Source organism: Dreissena polymorpha, chromosome 15 (genome assembly GCF_020536995.1).
Source record: "Dreissena polymorpha isolate Duluth1 chromosome 15, UMN_Dpol_1.0, whole genome shotgun sequence".
NCBI lineage: Eukaryota > Metazoa > Mollusca > Bivalvia > Myida > Dreissenidae > Dreissena > Dreissena polymorpha.
The window spans coordinates 58,847,087-58,860,933 of NC_068369.1; the positions used below are offsets into that span (position 1 = coordinate 58,847,087).

The following is a 13,847-nucleotide window of genomic DNA, read 5'->3' on the forward strand; positions in this document are numbered from 1 at the left end:
CTTTTTATCTTGAAAAAATGCTTTTTACTATAGGCTTTTTCGTGTCCGGAGCCATATCTTGGAAGTGCTTTGGCAGATTTCATTAAAACTTGGTATGAGTATATATATATGCATAAGAGGATGATGCACGCCAAATGGCATTGTACACCATTTGTTAAAAACAGAGTTATGGCCCTTTGTATCTTGAAAAAATGCTTTTTACTATAGGCTTTTTTGTGTCCGGAGCCATATCTTGGAAGTGCTTTGGCGGATTTCATTAAAACTTGGTATGAGTATATATATGCATAAGAGGATGATGCACGCCAAATGGCATTGTACACCATTTGTTAAAAACAGAGTTATGGCCCTTTGTATCTTGAAAAAATGCTTTTTACTATAGGCACTTTTGTGTCCGGAGCCATATCTTGGAAGTGCTTTGGCGGATTTCATTGAAACTTGGTATGAGTATATATATGCATAAGAGGATGATGCCCGCCAAATGGCCTTGTATACCATCTGTTAAAAACAGAGTTATAGCCCTTTGTATCTTGAAAAAATGCTTTTTACAATAGGCACTTTTGTGTCCGGAGCATATCTTGGAAGTGCTTTGAAACTTGGTATGAGTTTATATCCCGCGCCAGAGGCGGAGGGATATTGTTTTGGCGCTGTCCGTCCGTCCGTCACTTTTGTGTCCGGAGCCATATTTTGGATGTGCTTTGGCAGATTTCATTGAAACTTGGTATGAGTATATATATTGATAAGAGGATGATGCACGCCAAATGGCATTGTACACCATTGAATAAAAGCGGAGTTATGGCCCTTTGTATTTGAAAAAGTGCTTTTTGTGTGTGTCCACAGCCATATCTTGTGTCCAGAAGTATATTGGTGGGGGATATCAATTCAACAAATTTGCTTGTTTGTGAACAGATTGACCAATTAGCTTGATACCTCCCATGCGCCTTGGCCTTGGACAGTAGATGACCCCCTATTGAAATTGTGGTAACTAAATCAAAGGTCAAGGTCTCTGTGACTTTAACTGTTAAATTGGTTTCAGTTTGATATGTCATCAAAGGATTGAGTGATGGGCCTCATACTTTGCAGATGCACTGACCTTAAACAGTAGATAATCCCATTGACATTTAGGTCAATCATTAAAATCACCATGAAATTGAATGTGAAAATCATGTCCAATTGATAACTCGTTAGTGGATTGACCAATCGGCTTGATTTTTGCAGATACATTGCCCTTGCACAATTTCCATGGATTACTCAGCAACGCTCCAGCAAATCCTGTGTCAAGGCCCTGTTTAGGGGTCATCTGTCTCCGACCGCAGAGCTCCTGTTATATTTTGGTTATTTCTTTATAAATCTAGCTAAATTTCCTCAAATATATGTGGCACATGTTCAATAAATATTTTTTCTCATTTTAAAAGCTTTTCAATACTAAAACATCTTGTTTACATAGAATGATAGTAAAACTTACATCAACCCCATATTATACCTTTCATTTAATAACAACTTGTTTTGAATACAAACCTAAGCCTTATATTATTCAACTTGATAATGGAACATGCCACTTATCCAATTGTGACAATAGCCCTGTCAAAAGAATGTGTCCTATTTCAAACAACACTGTTATAAACAATAAACTTTCAACTGCCAGCTTAAGGCCAGACCATTAGATGCTAGGGTGAGAACATAGTGCAGTTTAATATTGTCCTGTCCTTTGTCATAATTGTCAATTCAGAACTTATGCTTTCAATGTTTTTTAGCTCACCTGAGCACAACGTGCTCATGGTGAGCTTATGGAATCACCTTTTTTTCCGTCGTTCGTCGTCAACATTTTACCTTGTGAACACTCTAGAGGCCATATGAAACTTGGTCAGAACATTTGTCCCAATGATACCTTGACCGAGTTCGAAACTGGGTCATGCTGGGTCAAAAACTAGGTCACTAGGCCAAAAAAAAGATAAACCTTATGAACACTGTAGAAGTCACATTTGATGCACAATCTTCATGTTACTTATTCAAAATGTTTGTCTTAATGATATGTTGGTCGAGTTAAAAAATGGTTCCAGTCCGTTGAAAAACATGGCCCCAAGAAGGCCGAGAAGTATTCCTTATATGGCTATAGATAAACCTTGTGAACACTCTAGAAGTCAAAATTTTTGCCCATTCATCATGAAACTTGTATCTCGGACAAGTTCGAAAATGGTCCAGATCGGTGAAAAAACATGGCTGCAAGGTGATTGGGGCAGTTTTCTCTATATGTATATAGTGAAAAATGTGAACACTCTAGAAGTCACATTTTTGGTTCAATCTTCATAAAATTTGGTCAGACCATTTGTGTCCTGGAGACGGCCGTTGACTTCGAAAATGGTTCGGATCGGTAAAAAAAACATTGCCGGAGGGGGGGGGGGGGGTCATTTTGCTTATATTTATATTGTAAAAAAAGCTTTTGAACACACTAGAAGTCACTTTTTTTTGCCTAATCATCTTGAAATTTTGTCTAAACATCGACTTTATACTCAGACGAAATTGAAAATGGCCACCAGGGGGTGGGGCAGTTTTCTCTATATGTATATAGTGAAAACATGTGAACAGTCTAGAAGACACATTTTTTTACCCAATCTTCATGAAATTTGGTCAGAACTGGTAATTTTTTATATAGGCCTATTGTGAATACTTTGGAACACCTTAGTTTTAAAGTCAGTCTTGTCATACCAATAATTTGAAATATTTGCTGAAGAGTTTTAATCTTTGTTTTTTTCCATCTTAGTTTCTCAGGTGAGCACCCCAGGGCCCTCTGGGGCCTCTTGTTGTTTTGAGCATTTATCCGCAAATGCCATGTAATTTGTTGTCGATGGCAAAAGGTATTGTGTTTGTTACGATGTATAAGGTTGGTTGACTAGAGTTTAAAGACACATGTGGGATATATATTTGTTACATGTTTTTGCCGTTACCAGAAAGAACTTTGAGCTATACATATGAACTCATAAAAGCTCAAAGCATTCTAGAAGAACTACCTACCATGTGTGTTCATATTATGACTCTTGGGTTTCAATTGGAGCATCCTAGGGTATAACTTGTTCAGTGTAGTACCATGGAAATAATCTGGTCTGTACAGAAAGAAACAAAAAGTATTTTATGATTCAATTCATGATTCCAATTTTTCAGTTGAAGTTGAAAATATGATGTACATACCAGCCTCAGATATTTCAAGAGGTGGTTCGCCCAGTGATGTTTTGTACACAACTGTCAATAAACCAAAACCGACTGTAGCTTCATCAGATGTCTATGCTGTTGTCAACAAGAAGGAAATTAAGAAGAACAAAAAAGGTATGTTACAATAATCAGTCATATTTTTAACTCACCTCAGCACAAATGGCACACTATTAGCTATTATGGTCAGTCTGTGCCAGCATCCTTTGTCTAGAGACAACATTTTTATGCCCCCGAATGGTGGCATATAGTTTTTGAACTGTCAGTCAGTCCGTCCGTCTGTCTGTCTCTCCGTCAGTCAGTCTGTCTGTCTGTCTGAAAATTTTAAACATTGGTCATACCTTTTGCAATATTGAAGTTAGCAAGTTGATATTTGGCATGCATGTGTATCTCATGGAGCTGCACATTTTCAGTGGTGAAAGGTCAAGGTCATCCTTCGAGGTCAAAGGTCAAATATATGGCTTCAAAGCGGCGCAGAAGGGGGCATTGTGTTTCTGACAAACACATCTCTTGTTCATCCATCTTTATGGAGCTTATACAAAATGTTTATCTTGACAATATTGACGTTCGAATCTTGGTCACATGAATCTTTGGAAAACTTCAGTTTCCAGGGGCGATCTTAAAAAAACTTTGTTAACCAATCTAGAAGACACATTTATGACTCAATCTTGATGAACCATGGTCAAAATCTTGACTTTTACATTAACTAGGCTGAGTTTGCTATCATGTGCCCAAAACATAGATAACCAGGTAAAAAAGTAATATATTTTTGGGCCACATTCATGACACAGTCCTGGTGAAACTTAGTCAGAATGTTTATTTTGACAATATGAAGGCTGTGGTTGAATCTGGATCAAGTGTTATTTTAAAACTATATGCCCTGGTGAAGATATCAGATGACGCGTCGAATATCATAACGATGTTAAACATACAGCTTTCTTTGGCAGAGAATATAGATATTATAATAAACCAGGTCATTGTTATTATTTTCATGATTTCGTTTTTTTCATGAGCACTGACATAGCTATCAATAAAGTCAAACATATGAATACAGGTATGTGTAGAGTCAATAAATTGAAAAAGATAAAGTGATTATAAAATAAACATTCTAACACCTGAATAATTATTCATGGACATAATAGAAAGTGCCATAAGTGAATATTATAAATTATATTTCTTCTTCATAAAAATACAAGTGACCCATTAACATCAAAGTAAATGTGATCTCGAGACTTAACATAGATAATTGCACAAAACAAAGACATACATTAGCCACATAATACAATACATAGCAAAATATAACTATAATTAACAAAGGTATGGGTGTATTGGTGTTTTGTATATATTATGGATGCAAGAGGTTACAAAAGACATAAAACAGTTGACATTTTGCCATAACCGGTTATTGTTATTAACCTGCTAACCGAAAAGCATTTAGTAGTAAAAATATTTAAGTATACGTTAAACATGTAATTTTGCTTGCACATGTACTCAATAGAAACAAAAGTAATTTGAGAACACTTGCTTTGATATCATTTCAATTTCTTAATGAAAATGTATAATATCATTGTATTTTTATAATTTAGTAGTAGGAGCATTTTGTGTATTAATTTTTGCCTGTCTTAAAGCATATATGTTAAAAGTTATAAGAACTACTTAATGTTAATGTTCACGTATGTTTGGTTGGGCAGCAAATATTACGTTTGTGAAGTTTCGCTCACAATAATGTGGTGTTTCTTTGTTCATTCTGTTAATGTTTTTGTCTAAAATTAACTTAATATAAAAGTGTTTTTAGTGATGACTGCTCTCTAATTGAAGAAGTTTTTATCAGGTCACTTAGTGCATTTCAAGGATTAAGCATGATGTCTGCTCTCTAATTGAAGAAGTTTTCGTCAGATCTTCACAAAATTTTGTCAGAAGTTGTGTCTAAATGATATCTAGGTCAAGTTCAAATATGGGTCATGCTGGGTCAAAAACTAGGTCTCGAGGTCGCTTAGTGCATTTCAAGCATTTAGCATGGTGTCCGCTCTCTAATTGAAGTAGTTTTCATCCGATCTTCACCAAATTTGGTCAGATGTGGTGTCTTTATTATATCTAGGTCAAGTTCAAATATATCATTTTGCCACTCAAATGGTAAAGTTATCAAGTTGTCCAAAACCTTCAAACGGGCATATCTTTTGACAGTTTGGCACTCTTGTTAAATAATTGTAAAACAAGTGCAACAAGATCGCGCAGTTCAAACAAATCAGCAAACATACTTGCAGAACATGACAACAACAACAGTGTTCATTGGTCAAGAAAATGACTTTGTCTATTAGCTTGTGGCTGATGCTGTCAGCCTTGGTAACATTACGACCTGTTTCGAGAATATACGCTTTCATGGCTTGGAAGACGATGAAGCGGACAAAAGCTTCCTGGGCCACATGCTTTATTGTTGGGAAATATTGTTTATTTTCACACCAACATGTCAAGGGGTCACCATCGGGTTGACAATTCAGGTGCATGTTTGTAAACGTACCGTACAGCGCAAATTAATTTCACAAATACTAAATTTAATGATTTTATTTTGTTTAATAACTTAAATGGATGATAATTCAATAAATGAGTTTAATAAATTGCTTTCTTAAATAAAACTTGCCTCAGAAACTGAGAAGGTAGTGGTGGCCTTGTAAGTGAAGTAAATTTGTAATAATATTATTAATTTTTGATAAAACAAATACGAAGTTAACTCAATTTTTTTTTAACTGAAAAAACAACAACTTTTAAATGCTTTATTTTTTGTGAGTTTTTTACGGTAGTGGTTAACAACACATCGAAAAAAGCCATCATTGTCTCAACTGATTTTTATCGCGGTTAGATACATATGTCACTTATGTCTTTGCTAATTTTCACGAGTACAAGAATACAATATTGCATATTATCAAAAGGTACCCCTTGTTTGTATCCATTATGGTACTGATTTATTGCTGTGCTACTTTGTTTGTTGAGACGCTATTTATTATCGTGTCAACATGCATATTAATCTAACTAGTCGCTAGTAAGTTGGCAGTATGTCGCACCCAAAACGTAAAATCGTATGAATTGTGCCATGAAAAAATGGATAATACAAACTTTTTACAGGTTAGCCTCTTCTCGAAAATGTAACCCGTTGTCCAATATGTAAGAATTAGTATATACAAGTGCAAAAAAACGGACGTGGTACAAACTGAACGGTCTATGCATGCATACTTATACTTCTTTACACTTGATTATCATTGATCCATTTATGTAATTTTGTATGCTCCCCATATATATATATATATATGTATATATATATAAGGAGCATATAGTTGCCAGTTTGGAGTTCCTTATTTTCTCCGTCAGTCACACTTTTGTTACCGTTTCTCATAGCGCCTCCAATATTTTACCTATCTCTTACATAATTGGCATGTAGGTACCTGCATGGACCTCTACCTTTTGATGATGTTTGAACTCACTGGGGTCAAGGTCACTAAGGCTAATAATAGATTTTTCCGTCACAATTTTGTTACAGTTTCTCACAGCACCTTCAATATTTTTCCGATCTCTTACATATTAGGCATGTAGGTACCTTTCATGGACCTCTACCTGTTGATGAGGTTTGAGGCCACTGGGGTCAAGGTCACCAAGGCTAAAAATACATTTTTCCGTGACAATTTTGTTACAGTTTCTCATAGCGCCTTCAATATTTTACGGATCTCTAACATATTTGGCATGTAGGTACCTTGCATGGACCTCTACCTTGTGATGAGGTTTGAACTCACTGGGGTCACGGTCAAGGTCACCGAGGTTAATAATAGATTTTCTCAAGGTCACACTTTGGTTACAGTTTCTCATTGCGCCTTCAATATTTGATCGATTTCATATATATTTGGGATGTAGGTACCTTGAATGGACCTCTACCTTTTTGATGAAGTTTGAGTTCACTGGGGTCAAGGTCACTGAGGCTATTAATAATAATTTCTCAAGGTCACACTTTGTTCCACACTAACCATATATCGACAAAGCATCATTAGGGAGCATCCACCAGTTTTACTGATATCCTTGTTTATATAAAAAAATCTCCATTGTTTATATTTTTCGGAATTTTTTTTACCCTGTTGTGATCAACAAAAATGCTTGGTTTAATGATGTTTTTCTGTACACTAACATACTCTCTTTATAGGACAACATAATGACGGAGTTTTATTTTTCTGCTACCTGTTAAATACATTAAATGTTTAGCATTAAATTTTAATTTTTAAAATTTAAAGATATTTAGCACTTTATTAGGTAACTGGACATTCATTCTCAGTGCCATTTGCTCCTTTGTTGTTTTGACAAACAGGACAGACCAGATGTACGTTCTTATAAAACTTAATTTGCATCAAATGTTAAAATAATGACCAGGATAGCAATAATGAAAGAACCAATTTTCAGGTTTTTAACTTACCTGAGCACAACGTGCTCATGGTGAGCTTTTGTGATCGCCTGTTGTCCGTCGTGCGTTGTGCGACGTCAACATTTGCCTTGTTAACTCTCTAGAGGCCACATTTATTTCCAATCTTCATGAAATTTGGTCAGAAGATTGTTCTCAAGGATATCTTGGATAAGTTTTAAAATAGTTACATTTGCTTGAAAAACATGGCTGCCAAGGGGCGGGGCATTTTTCCTTAGATGGCTATATATGGCTTTAGTAAAATCTTCTTAACACTCTAGAGGCCACATTTATTGTCTGATCTTCATGAAATTTGGTCAGAAGATTCATCCCAATAATATCTTTGACAAGTTAAAAAATGATTCCGGTTAATTGTTAAACATGGCTGCCAGGAGGCTGAGCATTTTTATGCCCCCTATCAAAGAAAAAGGGGTATATAGTTTTCGCACTGTCCATCAGTCTGTCGGTTTGTCTGTCAGTCTGTCACACTTTTTGTGTCCGCTCTCTTATTAAAATACTTTTCATCCGATCTTTACCAAACTTGGTCAGAAGTTGTATCTAGACAATATCTAGGTCAAGTTCGAATATGGGTCATGCCTCGTCAAAAACTAGGTCACGGGGTCACTTAGTGCATTTCAATAACCACTTGTCATCTCCGCTCTCTAATTCAAATAGTTTTCATCCGATCTTTACCAAACTTGGTCAGAAGTTGTATCTAGACAATATCTTGGTCAAGTTTGAATATGGGTCATGCCGGGTCAAAAAGTAGGTCATGGGGTCACTTTGTGCATTTCAATAACCACTTTTCATGTCCGCTTTCTAATTCAAATAGTTTTCATTCGATCTTTACCAAACTTGGCCAGAAGTTGTATCTAGACAATATCTAGTCAAGTTGGAATATGGGTCATGCCTCGTCAAACACCTGGTCACGGAGTCACTTCAATAACTTCTATATCAAAGCGTTTATAGTGGGCATTTGTCATCCTATGGAGACAGCTCTTGTTCCTTATATGGCTATAGTAAAACCTTGTTAACACTCTAGAGGCCACGTTTATTTTCCGATTTTCATGAATCTTGTTCAGAAGATTTGTCCCAATGATATCTTGGATGAGTTCAAAAATGGTAATCTTTGCTTGAAAAAACATGGCTGCTAAGGGGCCGGGCATTTTTCCTTATATAGCTATATATGGCCATAGTAAAATCTTGTTAACACACTAGATGTCACATTTATTTCCAATCTTCATGAAGCTTGGTCAGAAGATTCATCTTAATGATATATTGGACGAGTTTGAAAATGATGCCGGTTGGTTGTAAAACATGGCCGCCAGGGGACGGAGCATTTTTTGTTATATGGCTATAGTAAAACCATGATAACACTCTAGAAGCCACATTTACGTCCAATCTTCATGAAATTTGGTCAGAAGATTTTTCTTATTGATATTCTGGATGAAGTCCAAAATGGTTACGTTTGCTTGAAAAACATGGCTGTCAAGGGGCGGGGCATTTTTCCTTAGATGGCTATATATGGCTTTAGTAAAATCTTCTTAACACTCTAGAGGCCACATTTATTGTCTGATCTTCATGAAATTTGGTCAGAAGATTCATCCCAATAATATCTTTGACAAGTTAAAAAATGATTCCGGTTAATTGTTAAACATGGCTGCCAGGAGGCTGAGCATTTTTATGCCCCCTATCAAAGAAAAAGGGGTATATAGTTTTCGCACTGTCCATCAGTCTGTCGGTTTGTCTGTCAGTCTGTCACACTTTTTGTGTCCGCTCTCTTATCAAAATACTTTTCATCAGATCTTTACCAAACTTGGTCAGAAGTTGTATCTAGACAATATCTAGGTCAAGTTCGAATATGGGTCATGCCTCGTCAAAAACTAGGTCACGGGGTCACTTAGTGCATTTCAATAACCACTTGTCATCTCCGCTCTCTAATTCAAATAGTTTTCATCCGATCTTTACCAAACTTGGTCAGAAGTTGTATCTAGACAATATCTTGGTCAAGTTTGAATATGGGTCATGCCGGGTCAAAAAGTAGGTCATGGGGTCACTTTGTGCATTTCAATAACCACTTTTCATGTCCGCTTTCTAATTCAAATAGTTTTCATTCGATCTTTACCAAACTTGGCCAGAAGTTGTATCTAGACAATATCTAGTCAAGTTGGAATATGGGTCATGCCTCGTCAAACACCTGGTCACGGAGTCACTTCAATAACTTCTATATCAAAGCGTTTATAGTGGGCATTTGTCATCCTATGGAGACAGCTCTTGTTCCTTATATGGCTATAGTAAAACCTTGTTAACACTCTAGAGGCCACGTTTATTTTCCGATTTTCATGAATCTTGTTCAGAAGATTTGTCCCAATGATATCTTGGATGAGTTCAAAAATGGTAATCTTTGCTTGAAAAAACATGGCTGCTAAGGGGCCGGGCATTTTTCCTTATATAGCTATATATGGCCATAGTAAAATCTTGTTAACACACTAGATGTCACATTTATTTCCAATCTTCATGAAGCTTGGTCAGAAGATTCATCTTAATGATATATTGGACGAGTTTGAAAATGATGCCGGTTGGTTGTAAAACATGGCCGCCAGGGGACGGAGCATTTTTTGTTATATGGCTATAGTAAAACCATGATAACACTCTAGAAGCCACATTTACGTCCAATCTTCATGAAATTTGGTCAGAAGATTTTTCTTATTGATATTCTGGATGAAGTCCAAAATGGTTACGTTTGCTTGAAAAACATGGCTGTCAAGGGGCGGGGCATTTTTCCTTATGTGGCTATATATGGCTATAGTAAAATCTTGTTAATAATCAAGAGGCAACATTTATAGTCCGATCTCCATGAAACTTAGTCAGAAGAGTCATCCCAATAATATCTTGGACAAGTTCAAAAATGATGCCGGTTGGTTGAAATAAATGGCCACCTTGGGGGCGGAGCATTTTTCTTTATATGGCTATAGTAAAACCTTGTAAACACTGTAGAGGTCACATTTATTTTCCGATCATCATGAAACTTGGTCAGAAGATTTGTCCCAATGATATCTTGGACGAGTTCGAAAATGGTTTTGGTTGCTTTCAAAACATGGCCACCAGGGGGCGGGTCATTTTTACTTTTATGGCTATATATGGCTATAGTTAAATCTTGTTAACACTCTAGAGGCCATATTTACTGTCCAATCTTCATGAAGCTTTGTCAGAAGATTCATCCCGATAATATCTTGGAAAAGTTCAAAAATGATGCGGGTTGGTTGAAAAACATGGCTGCCAGGGGGTGGAGCATTTTTCCTTATATGGCTTTAGTAAAACCTTGTTAACAAGGCCACATTTATTTTCCGATCTTCATGAAACTTGGTCAGAAGATTTGCCCCAATAATATCTTGTTATCTCAGGTGAGCGACTTTGGGCCTTTCAGGCCGTCTTGTCAATATAACATAGGAACGAATCTCAGGTTTGTCAAAATACCGTAGGGACAAATGTCTGGGCTGTCAAAATAATGTTTGAACCATTGTTCGCATTGTCAAAATTACCTAGGAACAAATTTTCGGCTTGTCAAAATAATGTATGAACCATTGTCCGCATTGTCAAAATAACATGGGAACAAATGCCCTGGGCTGTCAAAACAACATAGGAACGAATTTCCAAGTGTGTCAAAATTAGGGTAGGAACAATTTTCCTTTGGAACGATTGTCTGGCATTCACACTATTCTTATGATTTAACTGGCTAATATCTATACAGTTTCTGACAATCTTCTTCCACGAGAAGACATTGGGGGTATCATTAAATGAGTTTAATTACCAGACATTTGTCACTTGTGGTTTATGACACATTTTTGTTATTTAGTATTTTTCGGCACAGTAACTGATCATAACGAGTTAATGGTTTCATGCTGAACTAACTGGCAATAAAACCACAGATCTATCAATAAACCAAGAGATTAATTGGGGTAAAAATGCTCAAACAAAGAGTGTCAAAATGTGTGCGTCAAAATGTGTGCAAACAATTGAATACAAGCAAGTACTTAAATCAATAAATTTATTTACTGTATCAAAACTTTAAAGGGGGAGTATATATTACTACTAATTCTGGAAATGTAATCTTTTGACAATATCATTACGAGGCTGAATGTTCAAAGAATGGAGGGTCGAAAGAAGATGCGGCGTTGCGTGGTTCTATCCTAGATGGTTTCACGTTCAGACTCGTTCTGGAATTCTGCGAGTGACAATGTGTTACTGTAAATCTAATGTTTAAAAAGTTATCTATTATCATAACTCCCTTCTCATAATTTAGTTAGTAAACACATTATTTCCCTTGCCATTTTGTGGTGATATTTGGATTGGAAAACAATTCTTTAAATTCAACTATCAATGCACTCTAACAAAGCGGCATGTGTGTGAATGTGTGTGTGTGTGCTATTTCAGACACATAAGTCGATTGAGGAATTTATCAATTACTTTGTAATGCCTGACAATTTTAAATTAAACACCAGATTATTATTTTCAATGACCAGACAAGGTGTTGTGCACATGCTTGTTTGTCAGATACATGTCAAGGTTGATATTCAAGGTAAATGATGAATTATCACATCACTACCGTAAAAAGTTGTGTATAAGGCGCACTTTTTTACCCCAAAATTTCATTTTAAAAACTTGATGCCCGTTATGCACAACTACAGCCATGCCAAGACATTTTTTCCCTGTCAGTTACCCAGTTGCGCTAATTCGCATCATTCTGTTCCCCCTGTTTTAACTGTAACTATGTTAATAATAGTGTTATATTTACGATCTGAATAAGATGGACAAACATTATGAATTTAACATAAATATTTTCCATCTTTTTCAGGTATGCACAGAGCATTGAAATCAAATAAATTTGAAGAAGAGAATGAAAAACAAGGAAGCCGTTTTTATTTAAATGTTATTGTTTTCCCACAATATTATACCCTATTGTACTAGGGTTACACAATTTATTTGGGGGCACTTGTCGATTTACAATAGTATGTCTGCAAGGTCTTTCCCGATATATCTATGATTATTTTTCTTGCTTTTTATACGCCCGTATAAAATACGGGACGTATTATGTGAAACCCCTTGGCGGGCGGGCGGGCGGCGGGCGGGCGGCGGGCGGAAGGCATCACTTTGTCCGGACTCTAATTCAAATTGTATTCATCCGATCTTCACCAAACTTGGTCAGCAGTTGCATCTAGTTGATATCTAGGCCAAGTTCGAATATGGGTCATGCCGGGTCAAAAACTAGGTCATAGGGTCAATAAGTGCATTTTCAAAGGGGCCACTTTGTCCGGACTCTATTTCAAATTGTATTCATCCGATCTTCACCAAACTTGGTCAGCAGTTGCATCTAGTTGATATATAGGCCAAGTTCGAATATGGGTCATGCCGGGTCAAAAACTAGGTCATAGGGTCAATTAGTGCATTTTCAACGGCGCCACTTTGTCCGGACTCTAATTCAAATTGTATTCATCCGATCTTCACCAAACTTGGTCAGTAGTTGCATCTAGTTGATATCTGGGTCAAGTCCGAAGATGGGTCATGCTGGGTCAAAAACTAGGTCAAAGGGTCAATTAGTGCATTTTACTTTGTCCGGACTCTAATTCAAATTGTATAAATCTTATCTTCACCAAACTTGGTCAGTAGTTGCATCTAGTTGATATCTAGGCCAAGTTCGAATATGGGTCATGCCAGGTAAAAAACTAGGTCATAGGGTCAATTAGTCCATTTTCAACAGCGCCACTTTGTCCGGACTCTTATTCAAATTGTATTCATCCGATCTTTACCAAACTTGGTCAGTAGTTGCATCTAGTTGATATCTAGGTCAAGTTCGAATATGGGTCATGTCGGGTCAAGAACTAGGTCATAGGGTCAATTAGTGCATTTTCAACGGCGCCACTTTGTCCGGACTCTAATTCAAATTGTATTCATCCAAAACTTTTAAACAACTTTTTATCCTGCGTCAAAGTGGTATGGGGGTATAAGTCACATTCAGTGACAAAGCTCTAGTTCAAGTTGAATTCACCAAACTTGGTCAGAGGTAGTATATAGATTATATATCAGTCAGGTCTGATTGGAGACATGCAACCGATTAACACATGCAATATTTTTATGCAATATTTTTATCCAGTTTTATTTTGCGATATTTTCATCGGGTTTATTTTTTTCGCGATTTTTGAATTTTTTTTTG

The 13,847-nt window shown here is 36.4% G+C and overlaps 1 protein-coding gene across 5 annotated transcripts in view; it reads left to right on the plus strand.

Moving 5' to 3' along the window:
* The window catches only part of LOC127860277 (nephrin-like), a 393,077-nt gene that overhangs the window by 64,949 nt on the left and 314,281 nt on the right, over positions 1-13,847 (plus strand). For all 5 annotated transcript variants that reach the window (XR_008039666.1, XR_008039667.1, XR_008039664.1 and 2 more), the window contains exon 7: positions 3,157-3,318. Coding sequence is in view for 1 of the 5 variants with exons in the window: in XM_052398274.1 (XP_052254234.1) it covers positions 3,157-3,318 (162 nt within the window). In the remaining 4 variants the exon portion in view is untranslated. The remainder of the gene's footprint in view (positions 1-3,156; positions 3,319-13,847) is intronic.